This window comes from Jaculus jaculus, chromosome 1 (genome assembly GCF_020740685.1).
Source record: "Jaculus jaculus isolate mJacJac1 chromosome 1, mJacJac1.mat.Y.cur, whole genome shotgun sequence".
NCBI lineage: Eukaryota > Metazoa > Chordata > Mammalia > Rodentia > Dipodidae > Jaculus > Jaculus jaculus.
Window position 1 is genome coordinate 223,572,408 of NC_059102.1, and position 15,655 is coordinate 223,588,062.

Sequence of the window (15,655 nt, forward strand, 5' to 3'; positions counted from 1 at the left end):
TAGAAGGCAACAAGCCTTGTCAGCAAAGTTCAGATAAACACTAATAACTTAGAAGTACGTTTGTCCTTGTCTCCATATATTCATTATATTACAAAAACAGAAACAAACATCAGGTTTATAAAAATAATTCTATGTGTGTCCTTGTTTACATTCTTTAGAACTAAGTTGAGAAAACATGGGTAGTGACGGACAGTGGTATAGATTTTACTTTTGAAAAAACTAGAGTCATAACACTGATGATGAACAGGTGATATGTAAAAAATTAGTCTTGCCAGGCATGGTGGCACATGACTTTAACCCTAGCACTCAGGAGGCAGGGGTAGGAGGATTGCTAAGAGTTTGAGGCAACCTTGGACTACATAGTGAATTCCAGGTCAGCCTGGGCTAGAGTGAGACACTACCTTGAAAAAAAACAAAATAAATGAACAAATAAGTAGGATCATATATTTTCTTCAGTGAAGAACCTGTTGATTTGTACTACATATTCAGTATTTGCATTTGATTGATTTCCTAGCTGGTGAACTTTTTAGATATGGACAAGGGGGTACACAATTGACATATTCAGTATGATGACATTTGTAGTTTTGATAAGTACCATTGCAGGAATATAGCCATGCCAGAGAACTCTGACAGCTAAGACAAATGTATTACCTAACCAGGGCCTCACACTAAAGATATTTATTGACAATGTCCTCAAATGCAATTTAAAAAAAGGAAGGGTGCTAGAGTTAAGTTGCTTGCCTGCAAAGCCAAAGAACCCAGGTTCAATTCCTCAAGACCCACGTAAGCCAAATGCACAAGGTGGTACATGCATCTGGAGTTTGTTTGCAGGGGCTGGAGGCCCTGGTGTGTCATTCTCTCTCTCTCTTATCTCAAATAAATTTTTTTAAAAACTTTTTTTAACATTAAAAAAAATAAAGTGATTGGGCTTCTGCGTGAGAAGGAAAATACTTAGTAGTAGAGGCCAGTAAGTTAAAAAGGAGATATAAAGGGAAGAGAAAGGAAGGGAGGAGGGTACTTAATAGGTTGGTATTGTATATATGTAAGTACAATGATTGAGATGGGGAGGTAATATGATGGAGAATGGAATGTCAAAGGGGAAAGTGGGGGGGGGGACGGTATTACCATGGGATTTTTTTTTATAATCATGGCAAATGTTAATAAAAATTTAATTAAAAAATAAATAAATAAAGGATATTACCAAAAATATGTCAGTGCCAGTGGTGGGATACCTTTCAGTGAGTTGTTTGCTATGCCCACTGAGTATTGAGTATCTAAGAAACACTTTGCAGTGTTCTACAGCTTGATGGATTCCTGTCAGAGTTAAAAGATCTAAATTCAGGAAGAAACCCCTAAGGCCATCAAAACAATACAGGCTATTGCTAAGATGATAAGACTATTGCTGAAGCCACCACACACATCATTTGCAAGACACTAAGAAACCAAGCTAGAACAGAGCTGGAAGATTCCTCTTTGCTGATTAGCTATTATAGTGCTGGAAAGTAATATGCAGGCTATTCTGGGAGAAAACTCATCAACAGTCTCCAACATCAGCAGACACTGCAAGTTACACAACAGGCCAGTCAGGAAAATATATTCACTAGTGCAATAATGGCATGTCTGTTATGGGGTCAACCAGTGTGTGATACTGCCTGGTGGTGCACATCTTTAACCCCAGCACTTGGGACGCAGAGGTAGGATGATCACTGTGAGTTCGAGGCCACCCTGAGACTACAGAATGAGATCCAGGTCAGCCTGAGGTAGAGTGAGACCCTACCTCAAAAAACAAAACAAAACTAGACAGACAGACAGACAGATAGATAGATAAAATAAGATAGGATAAGATAAGATAGATAAGATAGATAAGATAGATAGATAGATAGCTGGGAAAGTCATAAGCCCTATAGGGGAAGCTACTACTGTTGCTTGGCTAAAGGGATATATTATGCTATGGTGATTTGAATCAGATGTCCCCCATAAATTCATGTTCTGAATGCTTGCTCCCCAGCTGGTGGTAATTTGGGAGGTAGAGCCTTGCTGGAGTAAGTGTGTTGTTGTGGCAGTACTAGGGGTGTTATAGCCAAATCCCCATTGCCAGAGTTCAGCTCTCTCTTGCTGCTATTTCTACCTGCTATGACAGAGGTGACATTCAGCCTCTACTCATTCTTTGTTGTCCCTGCCATTATGGAGCTTCCCCTTGAGACTGTAAGCCAGAATAAGAAACTTTCCTCCCATTAGCTGCTTCTGGTCAGGTGATTTGTCCCAGCAATAAGGATGAACTGCAACAGAAAATTGGTACCAGGAGTGGGTACCTGACCGTGTGACATTGGAACTGATTTGCAGGAGGAATGTGTAAGGATTTGAAACTTTGGTCTAAGAAATGCCTTGCAGTATTCTACAGCTTGATGGATTCTGGTCAGAGTTGAAAGATCTAAAATTAGAAAGAACTATGGACTGTTCAGGATTGGCTTATGAGGGAAAAGCTCTGTCCAGATTGGGCCAAAAGCAGTTTGTGTGAGAGGCTAGCTGTGCTCTTCCCATGTCCTGAGACCATGAACAGGGTTGTGTTTAGAAGAAATGGAATTGTGTGAGCAGAAGGATATGCCACAGAAATAAATGAAAGCTTTGGGCTAAAACTGCTGCCCATTCAGCTGCAACAGTTTTAGATATCACCACCACTGAGATTGGGCCAGCTGTTTTGCATTGGGCCAGCCAAAAGAATGCTGACTCTTCAGAGTAGGGGGCCTGAGTGCTGACTGTCCTCTTCAAAGCCAGCTTTGTTCCCCCCTGGATTAACAAATTTGATAGACCACCTGGTACTCTGGGAGTATAACAAATGTAGGAAAGGGTTACTGGATTTGCAATGTAGTTTTTTGTTTGTTTGTTTTTGGAAATGGCCACTGGGAGATGTGAAGCAGAGTCGGAGTCCCCTGTGGAAACCAGATGAGCCATGGCATGGATGAATCATGGCTTCCAGTGGAGACCACAGCTAAGACTATGGGATAGCTGCCAAGGAGAGCTCAGGATGGATTGTTCCCTGGCTGCGAGGGAACACCTGGAGGGGTGGAACTGGAATCTCAAGAGACCTCATCACTGGTTACAGATGTCAGATCTGGAGCTACAGAAATTGATGTTTGTCCTGTTAGTTTTAAATCTTGCAATGGTTCAATCTTTCCTTGCTATGCCCAATGCCATCCTTTGAAGTGTGACTGTTTGTTTTTAGAGGCTCACCTTGGACTACGGAGATGTCTGAAAAGTGTTGAGATTGATAAAGACTATGAGGACTTTTAAAGCCAGACTGAATGCATTTTTGTATCACGGATGGTCACCAGATTATAGGGGGTAGGAACAGAATATGGTGGTTTGAATCAGATGTCCCCCATAAATTCAAGTCTTCTGAATGCTTGGTCTTCAGCTGGTGGCAATTTGGGAGGTGGAGCTGTAATGGAGGAGGTATGCTGTTAGGGGAGTATGTCTACTCACACATTAATGCTACTCTCACTTTAAACTTTTTTTGGTTTTGCAAGGTAGGGTCTCACACTGTAGCTCAGGCTGACCTGGAATTCACTCTGTAGTCTCAAGGTGGCCTTGAACTCTCAGTGATCCTCCTACCTCTACCTCCTGAGTGCTGTGCCACCATGCCCAGCTTAAACTTATTTATTTATGAGAGAGAGAAAGATTAGGTATGCCAGGGGCTCTAGCCATGCAAATGAACTCCAGATGCATGTGCCACCATGTGTATCTGGCTAACGTGGGTACTGAGGAATTGAACCTGGGTCCTTAGGCTTCATAAGCAAGACTTTAACCACTACACAATCTCTGGTCCTACTCTCACTTTAAAAAAAAAAAAAAAAAAAGGATTTATTTGAGACAGAGAGAGAATTTGACCAAGCCAGGCCTCTGGTCACTGTAAACTCAACACACATGCACCACTTTGTGCATCTGGCTTTACGCTGGTCCTGGAGAACTGAACCCAGCCTGGCAGGCTTTGCAAGCAAACACCTTTAAGCACTGAGCCATCTCCCCAGCCCTACTCCAACTTTTGGTTACAGAAGTTTTTGTTTTCAGATGGCAATAACTATTGGGGAGACTCAAAACTCAGCAAAGTGCTAAGGGAAGTGACAGCTGAGTGTTCAACAATAAATCAGACATGTCTATCACACCTTCCAAGGCCCAGGGACCATTGTGGAAGATGTGGCAGAGAAGAAAATACAAGAGCCAAAGGATGGGAAAGAGTGCTCTGGAACACTGTCTTCTGGACACAAAGTGGCGGCTGCATTTATGACCTTCTCTTAGTGGCTGCACCACACCTGCATAATATGAGGGAGAAATACTAAAATGAAATAAAGCAAAAGAGGAACTAGCTGGAAAAAAGAAGGGATTTGGTGGAGGGAGACAGAGAAAGAGGACAAAGGAGGATGGTGAGAGAAAATTATGATCAGGATAAACTTGTACATGTATTGAGGTTGTCAATAAAAAGTTTAAAAGATGGCTTAGCAGTTAAGCGCTTGCCTGTGAAGCTAAGGACCCTGGTTCGAGGCTCGATTCCCCAGGACCCATGTTTGCAGTGGCTGGAGGCCCTGGTATACCCATTCTCTCTATATATCTGCCTCTTTCTCTGTCTGTTGTTCTCAAATAAATAAAGAAAAATAAACAAAAAAAGTAAAACAACAAATAATAAGCCAGGTGTAGTGGCACTATCTTTAATCTCAGCACTCAGGAGGCAGAGGTAGGGGACTGCTGTGAGATTGAGGCCACCCTGAGACTACAAAGTGAATTCCAGGTTACCCTGGGCTACAGCAAGATTCTACCTTGAAAAACAAACAAAAAAGTAAATAAATTAAGAGACTGGGGACATGGCTTAGTGGATAGACTGCTTGGCACACAAGCATGAGGACCCAAGTTCAGACCTCTAGTACCCACATAAAAAATGCTTAGGAGATGGAATGGTTGAATGTGCCTGTAATCCCAACATTGGAGACACAGAGACGAAAGGGTCCCTGGGGCTTGCTAGCTAGCCAACACAGGCAAACCGGGGAGCACCAGCTTAAACAACAGATCCTGTCTATAAAAGCAAGGTAAGTGGCAGGGGAGATGGCTCTATGGATACAGCACATGCTATTCAAGCCTAAATTCTTAGCTCAACCCTCAGACCCCCACATAAATATGTGGAAGCTATGGTTGACTTCTGTAATCCCAGCACACACAGCGAGATGGGAGGCAGACAGGAAAAATTTCTGAGAGATCTTGGCAAGCACAGCAAAAACACATCACAGCGATATCCAGTGAAACCTTGTTTCAAATAAGGTAGACTAGCAAAAACATACCCAAAAGTTATCCTCTGACTTCTAAATGTGTTGTGGCATGCACATTTGTAGTGGTTTGATTCAGGTGTCCCACATAAACAGGTGTTCTGAATGCTAGGTTCTCAGTTGATGGAGATTTGGGAATTAATGCATCCTGGAGGCTGTGCATTGTCGGAGGCGGGCTTATGTGTGTTATGGCCAGTTTTCGCTTACCAGTGTTTGGCACACTCTCCTATTGCTATTGTCCACCTGATGTTGGTTGAGGAGGTGATGTCTACCCTCTGCTCATGCCATCGTTTCCCCTTGTCATCATGGAGCGTCCCCTCGAGTCTGTAAGCCAAAATAAACCTTTCTCCCCCACAAGCTGCTCTTGGTAGGGTGCTTTCTGCCAGCAATGCAAACCTGACTGCAACAACATACCTACACACACACACACACACACACACACACACACACACACACACACGGGGGGGGGGGAACTAAATAAATAAATCATCCTTTTTGGAAAAAAAGGTGGGAGTTGGGCATGGTAGTGCATATCTTTAATCCCAGCACTTGAGAAGGATTGAAATAAAATTCCAAGGCCAGCCTGAGGCTACAGAGTGAGTTCCAGGTCAGTCTGGACTAGAATAAGACCCTCCCTCAAAACAACCAAACAAAAGTAAAGTAGAAAAGCACTGAGGAAGACACACGGTCTCCACCTGTACACATGCAACCACTCACACATACAACCACATACACAGAGAAATGCATACATTTGTGTACATCACACACACACACATCCACAGGCATACAGAAATGTATACATTCGTGTACACCACACACATACATCTACATGTATACAGAAATACATACACTGGGCTGGAGAGATGGCTTAGCGGTTAAGCGCTTGCCTGTGAAGCCTAAGGACCCCAGTTCAAGGCTCGATTCCCCAGGACCCACATTAACCAGATGCACAAGGGGACGCACACGTCTGGAGTTTGTGTGCAGTGGCTGGAGGCCCTGGCACACCCATTCTCTCCCTCTCTCTCTCTCTCTCTCTCTCCCTGCCTCTTTCTCTGTCACTCTCAAATAAATAAAAATAAACAAAAAAAATTTAAAAAAAGAAATGCATACACTGTGTACATCAAACACACACGCATACAGAAATGCATATACTGTGTACATCATACACACACACGCGCACACACACACACACACACACACACACACACACACGATCGCCAAAAATAAAAAACAAAAGGTAGACAGTAGCAGGCCACCCCAGAACCTTCTAGTGAGGAGCTGGGAGCATGCCTTGCCTGTAGTCACTGAGATAACCCTCAGCCCACTTGCAGTTTCCTCATGACTCAGTTATTCCATACTTAGTTGCCTTCAAGGTGACACCTGTAGTTTGTCCACACAAAGACACATACCAGAGCCTTACAGCAACCCTCTCTGGATTACTAAAATGGAAACAGCAGTCCACCATCAGCCTGTAATGACTAGAGAAATTGGACTGTATACAAAGCACTGTATGAATGGACAGTGTGTATATTTTCATTCAGCAATAGCAAAGAATAAACCTGTAAACCAGGTGTGGTGGTACAGGTCTGCTATGCTAGTATTCAGGAGGCTGAGGCAAGAAGATCTTAAAGTTTCAGGTCATCCTGGGATACAGAGAGTCCCTGTCTCAAAAAAGCAAGGACTGGAGCATTTGTCCAGCACAAGCCCTGGGTCCTGACCATGGCACAGCAATAATAATAAACTTTGGGAGATGGGGTTTTTTTTGTTGTTGTTGAGATAAGGTCTCACTCTAGCCCATACTGACCATGACACCCCAGACCATGGGTATAGTTCCGCAAACTAGATGGAACTGAATGCCATGGAGCTTGTCTAACATATAGGAGGCTATGAATTATGTCCTCAACACACACTAGACACACAAAGGTCATATACTATACACCTCTATTCCTATGAAATTTCTAGAAAAGGCATAACTATAGAGCACACTGGGATTTCTCCAAGGAAGAAAGTGGAGACACAAAAAAGTGCCATCATAGGGGAACTCTTTAGGGTGACAGAAGCATTATAAAAACCTAGGATGGGGCTGGAGAGATGGCTTAGTGGTTAAGCACTTGCCTGTGAAGGCTGAGGACCCTGGTTCGAGGCTCCATTCCCTAGGACCCACATTAGCCAGATGCACAAGGGGGCACACACATCTGGAGTTTGTTTGCAGTGGCTGGAAGCCCTGGCACACCCATTCTCTCAATCTCTCTCTCTGTCTGTCGCTCTCATATAAATAAATAAAAATAAACAAAAACCTAGGATGTGGGCTGGAGAGATGGCTTACTGATTAAACACTCGCCTGTGAAGCCCAAGGACCCTGGTTTGAGGCTTGATTCCCCAGGACCCATGTAAGCCAGATGCACAAGGTGACACATGCATCTGAAGTTCATTTGCAGTGGCTGAAAGCCCTGGCATGCCCATTCTCTCTCTCTCCATTCACACTCTCTCTCTCTCTCTCTCTCTCTCTCTCTGTAACTCTCAAATAAATAAAAATAATAAAAAACATTTTTAAAATATACTTTTAAAAAACCTAGGATGCAGGGTTGGAGAGATGGCTTAGCAGTTAAGGTACTTGTCTGCAAAGCCAAAGGACCCAGGTTCAATTCCCAAGTACCCACATAAGCCAGATGCACAAGAGGGCACATGCATCTGGAGTTTGTTTGCAGTGGCTGGTGGCCTTGGTGAACCCAATCTCTATCTCCTCTCTGTTTCTTTGCTTACCAAAAAAAAAAAAAAAAAAAAGCTCAGGAGGCAAAGGATCACCATGAGTTCGAGGCCACCCTGAGCCTACATAGTGAGTTCCAGGTCAGCCTGGGCTAGAGTAAGACCCTACCTCGGGGAAAAAAAAAAAAAAAAAAACTAGCATGAGCTGGGCATGGAGGCATCTTAGCACTTGGAAAGGAGGCAGTGGAAGGAGAATCACTGGGAGTTTGAGGCCAGCCTGGAACTATAAAGTGAGTTCCAGGTCAGCCTGGGCTAGAGGAGAACCTACATTAAAAAAATATATATATATGTATGTGTATATATATATGTATGTATGTATGTATGTATGTATGTCTGTCTGTCTGTCTGTCTGGCTGGAGAAATGGCTTAGTGCTTAAGCACTTGCCTGTGAAGCCTAAAGACCCCAGTTCGAGGCTCAATTCCCCAGGACCCACATAAGCCAGATGCACAAGGTGGCGCATGCATCTGGAGTTCCTCTGCAGTGGCTGAAGGCCCTGGAGTGCCCATTCTCTCTCTCTCTCTCTGCCTCTTTCTCTCTCAAATAAATAAAAAATGAATGAATAAATAAATAAAAACAGGCTGGAGAGATGGCTTAGCAGTTAAGTGTGCTTGCCTGTGAAGCCTAAGTATAGCTGTTCGAGGCTAGATTCCCCAGGACCCACGTTAGCCAGATGCACAAGGGGGCACACATATCTGGAGTTCCTTTGCAGTGGCTGGAGGCCCTGCCGTGCCCATTTTCTCTCTCTCCCCCCACCCCACTCTTTCTCTGTCAAATAAATACATAAATAAAAATATTTTAAAATCACAAATAAATAAATAAATTACTGGATTGTGGAATGGATGCATGTAGTAATACACTAACCATCTGCATAATGAGGAAAAACTGTGAGCTGGGGAGATAGCTCAGTGGATAAAGGCTTGCTATGCAAACACAAGGACCACAGTTCAGATCCCCAGCACCCAGGTAAAAACCAGGTCTGGAGGCATGCACCTATTGTACCAGCACCAGAAAGGCAGAGACAGGAAGATACTTGGGACTCGCTGACTAGATAGACTAATGGATGGAATCAGTGAACTTGTTTCAGTGAGAAAGCTTGTCTCATAAAACAAATAATAGGCGGGCATGGTGGTACATGCCTTTAACCCAACACTTGGGAGGCAGAGGTAGGAGGATCACCATAAGTTTGAAGCCACTCTGAAACTATATAGCAAATTTCAGGTCAGCCTGGGCTAAAGCAAGATCCTACCTCAAAAAACAAACATAAATAAACAAATAAGGGGGCTAGAGAGATGGCTTAGAGGTTAAGGACCTTATCTGTGAAGCCTAAGGACTCAGGTTCAATTCCCCAAGACCCATGTAAGCCAGATACACAAGGTGAAGCACGCATGTGGAGTCTCTTTGCAGTGGCTAGAGGCCCTGACATGCCCATTCTCTCTCCATCTGCCTTCTCTCTCTCTCTCTCAAACAAATACATAAACCATTTAACTTTAAAATAAAAAAAGCAAGTAAGAGTGGCCAGATGGTTAAGCAATTAAGGTGCTTGCCTGCAAAGCCTAAGGACCCAGTTTTGATTCCCCAATACCCACGTAAGCCAGATGCATAAGGTGGCACATGTGTCTGCGGTTCCTATGCAATGGCTAGAGGCCCTGGAGCACCCTCTCTCTCTCTCTCTCTTTCTCAATCTGCCTCTCTCTAATAAATACATAAAATATTTTTAAAAAATAGCCGGGCATGGTGCCTCAGGCCTTTAATCCCAGCACACAGGAGGCAGAGGTAGGAGGGTAGCCCTGAGTTTGAGGCTACCCTGAGACTATAGAGTGACTTCCAGGTCAGCCTGAGCTAGAGTGAGACTTTGCCTCAAAAATAAAATAAAATAAAATAAATAAAAATAAATAAGTAAAAATAAGGGACCTGGAAAGATGGCTCAGTGGATAAAGACACTTGCTTGCAAGGCCTGATGATCCAGGTTTGATTCCCCAGTGTCCACATAAGCCAGATATACAAAGTGGCCCATGTGTATGGTGTTCATGTGCAGTGGCAAGAGGCCCTGGCATGTCCATACTTTGTTTCCCTCTTCCTCTCCTTTTTTTCTCTCTCTCTGTTTGCAAATAAATAAACAAATAAAAAATAAATTAGCCAGGCATGATGACACACACACCTTTAATCCCAGCACTTGAGAGGCTGACATAGGAGGATCACTGTGAGTCTGAGGCCACCCTGAGACAACTACCTCAAAAAAAAAACAAAAAAAAAAAACCCTGATCATCTGGGGCTGAAGAGATGGCTTAACAGTTAAGGTGCTTGCCTGCAAAGCCAAAGGACCCAGGTTTGATTTCTCAGGACCTATATAAGCCAGATGCACAAGGTGGCATATGCATCTGGAGTTTGTTTGCAGCGGCTCAAGACCCTGGTGCACTCATATACCCAACCACCCACCTACCTACCTACCTACCTACCCCTCTCTCTCTATATATATGTGTGTGTGTGTGTGTGTGTGTGTGTGTACATATATATCTGCCACTTTTTCTCTGTCAAATAACAAATAAAAATAAAAAATTTGATCATAAAAATAAAAATACAGCCAGGCGTGGTGGCGCACACCTTTAATCTCAGCACTCAGGAGGCAGAGGTAGGAGGATCGCCGTGAGTTCGAGGCCACAATGAGACTACAGAGTGAAGTCCAGGTCAGCCTGGGCTAGAGTGAGACACTACCTTGAAAAATAAATAAATAAATAAAATACAAGAATGAAGGGATGGCTTAGTGGTTAAGGCACTTGCCTGTGAAGTCTACGGACCCAGGTTCGATTCCCCAGTACCCACATAAAGCTAGATGCACAAGGTGATGCACACGTCTGGAGTTCTTTTGCAGTGGCTGCAGGCCTGGCATCCATGCTCTTTCTCTATCTGCCTCTCTTTAAAAAAAATTTAAATTAGGGGCTGGAGAGATGGCTTAGCGGTTAAGCGCTTGCCTGTGAAGCCTAAGGACCCCGGTTCGAGGCTCGGTTCCCCAGGTCCCACGTTAGCCAGATAGATGCACAAGGGGGCACACGCGTCTGGAGTTCGTTTGCAGAGGCTGGAAGCCCTGGCGCGCCCATTCTCTCTCTCTCTCTCCATCTGTCTTTCTCCCTGTGTCTGTCGCTCTCAAATAAATAAATTAGAGGGTTGGAGAGTTGGCTTAGCGGTTAAGCGCTTGCCTGTGAAGCCTAAGGACCCCGGTTCGAGGCTCCATTCCCCAAAACCCATGTAAGCCAGATGCACAAGGTGGCGCATGCATCTGGAGTTCATTTGCAATGGCTGGAGGCCCTGGTGTGCCCATTCTCTCCCTCTCTCTCTCTCTCTTAAATAAATAAATAAAAATTAACAAAAAATATAAATAAATAAATAAATAAATTAGAAAAAAAAATAAATTAAATTAAATAGGGCTGAAGAAATTGCCTCTTCCTCTCTCTCTCTCTCTCTCCCTCCCTCCCTCTTTCTTGCAAATAAATAATTAACTAATTAAAAATACAAGCTAGGGCTGGAGAGATGGCTTAGCGGTTAAGCGCTGGCCTGTGAAGCCTAAGGACCCCGGTTCGAGGCTCGGTTCCCCAGGTCCCACGTTAGCCAGATGCACAAGGGGGCGCACGCGTCTGGAGTTCGTTTGCAGTGGCTGGAAGCCCTGGCGCGCCCATTCTCTCTCTCCCTCTATCTGTCTTTCTCTCTGAGTCTGTCGCTCTCAAATAAATAAATAAATAAAAATTTAAAAAAAAAATACAAGCTAGAGGCTGGAGAAATGGCTTAGTGATTAAGGCACTTGCCTGCAAAGCCTAAGAACCCAGGTTCGATTCTCCAGGTCCCACATAAACCAGATGCATAAGGGGGCGCATGTGTCTGGAGTTCGCTTGTAGTAGCTAGAGGCCCTGATGCACCCATTCTCTCTCTCTCTGTCTCAAATTAAAATAAATAAATTAAAATATATATATACATACAAGCTAGGCATGGTGGCACATGCTTTAATCCCAGCACTTGGAAGGCAAGAGGATCATTGTGAGTTCAAGACCAGCCTGGAGCTACAGATTGAATTCCAGGTCAGCCTGGGCTACAGTGAGACCCTACCTCGAATGAAAAAACAAACAAACAAAAAATTTGCTGGGCTGGAGAAGATGGCTTAGCGGTTAAGGCGTTTGCCTGCAAAGTCAAAGGACCAGGTTCAGTTCCCCAGGACCCATGTAAGCCAGTTGCACAAGGAGGCGCATGAATCTGGAGTTCATTTGCAATGGCTGGAGGGTCTGGTGTGCCCATTCTCTTTCTCACTTTATCTCTACCTATTTCTCCCTCTCTCTCTCTCAAATATATATACATACATACATACATACATACATACACACACACACACACACACACACACACACAGACATACATTAATCTGCTCAACTGGAATGAGGAAATGTATCAGGCACACCTTTAATCTCAGTACTTGGGAGGTTAGAGGAGGAGGATTGCCATTAGTTCAAAGCTTGGGGCTACAGAGTGAGTTCCAGGTCAGCCTGGGCTAGAGTGAGGCCCTACCTGGAAATGAAGCAAAAAAAATATAAATAATAAAAATGTGTGATGACTCATATATCTGTCTTGTCAGCACTCAGGAAATGGACAGAAGAGGATCACAAGTTCAAGGCCAGGCTGGGCTACATGGACCCTATCTATAAAAAAAAAACAACTGAGTGAACATCCTTACTCTAAGTTGTCCCATTCCAGGGCCCAAGACAGCACCTGTCCCCTCAGTCCTTCAGTGCTGACTCATGCTGATCGCCAAGCACGTTCTCTATTTCCTGAATGCCTCAGACAATCCTCCTAGGACTCCTTGCTACCCTCTGTAGACCTCCAATTTGCTGCCCCCCCCCCCAATTGCCCTGCCTGTCAGGCTAGTCACAGATGTGCCTGGCTTCCTACAGCTACTAGTGAACCATGCAAGGTCCTTAGGTTTGCTCTCATCACACATCTAAGCCTCTGTCATGTAGCAAATCTGGAAAATAGCCAGGCCTGTACCTCCTCTGGGAGGTAGCTGGGCCATTCCACGACAGCCCGCGATCCCTCTAGTCCCAGTGCTCAACTCAAACCCACAGCGTAAATCTGGCCTGGCTCAGAGGCTCTGCACAAGGGCTCCATCAGTCATCATGTAAGTCAATATTGTTGGCTCCTCTAAACTCAGCAGCAAAGAGGAGCCTGAATTTCCTTCTTGGCCCTCCAAGGGTAGTGGGCTATCCTGGGGCAGGGGTAGGAGGGTCTGGGTCATACTGGCCTGTCCTGATGGGAAAGGAAAGGTGAATGTACTCCCTAAGGCAAGTGCTATACCCATCTGAGCATCTAAATCTATCAATACACAGAAACATATCAACACCTATCAAATATGGAAGCAGGAGAGTCAAGAGTTCAAGACTAGCCTGGGCTCCATAGGGAGCTCCAAACCAACACGAGTAAGACACCGTCTCAAAAAAAGAAAGTAAAGCCAGCTGTGGTGGCGCACGCCTTTAATCCCAGCACTCAGGAGGCAGAGGCGGGAGGATTGCTGTGAGTTCGAGGCCACCCTGAGACTAGAGAGTAAATTCCAGGTCAGCTTGAGCTAGAGTACGACCCTACGTCAAAAAACCACAAGAAAAAAAAAGAAGAAGAAGAAAGAAAGAAAGAAAGAAAAGAAAGAACAATGGGGGCTGGAGAGATTGCTTAATGGTTAAGGCTGCAAAACCTAAGGACCCAGGTTTAATTCCCCAGTACCCATGTAAGACAGATGCAAATGGTGGCGCATGCATCTGGAGTTGGTTTGCAGTGGCAAGAGACTCTGGTATGCCGACTCATTCTTTACATGTACCACCTTGTTTATCTGGCTTATGTAGGTCCTGGGTAAATCTAGCCTTGAACGGGGGTCCTTAGGCTTCACAGGCAAGTGCTTAACTTCCATCTCTCCAGCCCTGACTCTTTCTTATTCTCTCTCTCTCTTTCTCTCATAAATTAATTAATTTGGGGGGGGGGGAAACAAGGGCCAAACTGGGGAGATAGCTCAGTGGATACAACACTTGCTCTGCAAATGTCAGTACCTGAGTTCACATCTCCAAAACCCACATTAAAGCTGAAAGCTGTGGCATGCAATGGCATGTACACGAATACACATACACACACAAAAGAAATAAATATTAATTTTTGTTTGGTTGGTTGGTTGGTTGTTGGAGGTAGGGTTTCACTCCAGTCTAGGCTGATCTGGGATTCACTATGGAGTCTCAGGGTAGCCTCGAACTCACAGCAACCCTCCTACCTCTGCCTCCCGAGTGCTGGGATTAAAGGCGTGCGCCACCATGCCCGGCTAAATATTCTTTATAAAAGGCCTGGTGACATGGCTCAATGATAGAGCACTGGTCTGGCATGCACAGGCCCTGGGTTCCATTCCCAGCATGGTACAATAGACATAAAATGAGTATATGAATATTCTAAAGCACCTACAAACAAAACACAATTTACGGGAATCAAGCAACTGGTTCCAGGACTTTTTCCAGGAGAGAAAGGGAAGAATCCCTTTGACAAACAGGTGAATTCAACCACTGCATCTGACAGCAAGACATTCTTATATCATCAAGTCCTATAGCTAGAGTGGAGGTGGGATTCAAACTCCATGAAGCTAGAAGGAGCCCTCGGGAATGACCCTTTGGGCTCTGTCACAGTGCTCAGAGTCTATACAGCCCCAAATGCTTACCCGAGGATCTACTGGGAGCCCCAGGTTGCCTCAGTTTCCCTCCTCCCAGACTTGCCCCAAACCCTCAGCTCCCTGTCAGGGCCCTGTTTCATGGACACCCCGCATCCTTATCACCCTTCCCGGAACCACCTTTGGACAGCACCCCCATGAAGCCTCGGGCCTGTCTTCTCCCCAGAGTCTCCGAAACCTCTTGCACAGCTCCAGGCTGTCTCTAGCCCTGCTCGACACCCCAGGGCCAGACTCTGCGGACCCCGCCCGGCTTCTCACCGCCCGGCAGCGCCCGGTAACGACGCGCAGATCCGGGCACAGCGCAGGCCGCTCACCTGTTCGGCCTCTCAGGGCCGGGACTCGCGCCGCCGCCGGACTCCGCCATATTCGCGCGTTCGTGCGCGAGACTGGCCGCGCGCAAACAGCCCGACTGACGCGCGGGAGGCGGGGCGGGGCGATGTTGAGGGGCGTGGTCTGGCGGGCCGGGGCGGGCCTGCGGCCAATCCTCGCGGGTGAGGGCGGGACCTTGGTGGAGAGGCGGGACCGAGGTGCGGCCCAGCCAGGGATTGGCAGGGGCCCGAGGGGCGTGTCTGGAATAGGAAGGGCGTGGTCTAAAGTAAGTGGGCGGGGCCAGGAGAGGTGAGGGATTGGCGGAGCTCTCTTAAGCGAGGGGCGGAGATTAAGCTGATGAGAGGGCGTGTCTTGACTTTGGGGTGTGGCCTAAGGAGAGATGAGGCCAATAGATGAGGGAGGTACTTAGGGAGAGTCCCGGAGGGGCGGAGCCAAGTCTGATTAGAGAGAATGTTTGGGCTGGAGGGTGTGGTCAAAGTATTGGGGGGCTCGGTCTGTCTCTCTCTCTGTCTGTCT

At 45.6% G+C, this 15,655-nt stretch overlaps 1 protein-coding gene across 2 annotated transcripts in view; it reads right to left on the bottom strand.

Moving 5' to 3' along the window:
* The window catches only part of Klhl26 (kelch like family member 26), a 48,629-nt gene extending 33,439 nt beyond the window's left edge, over positions 1-15,190 (bottom strand). Inside the window, exons 1-2 of one of the 2 annotated variants that reach the window (XM_045142120.1) lie at positions 15,124-15,164; positions 3,232-3,439 (exon numbers count right to left, since the gene is read on the bottom strand). Coding sequence is in view for 1 of the 2 variants with exons in the window: in XM_012950541.2 (XP_012805995.2) it covers positions 15,124-15,173 (50 nt within the window). In the remaining variant the exon portion in view is untranslated. Of the gene's footprint in view, positions 1-3,231; positions 3,440-15,123 lie in introns of both variants that reach the window. The other variant, XM_012950541.2, reaches the window with a different exon arrangement.
* Between the last annotated feature and the right edge of the window lie 465 nt (positions 15,191-15,655).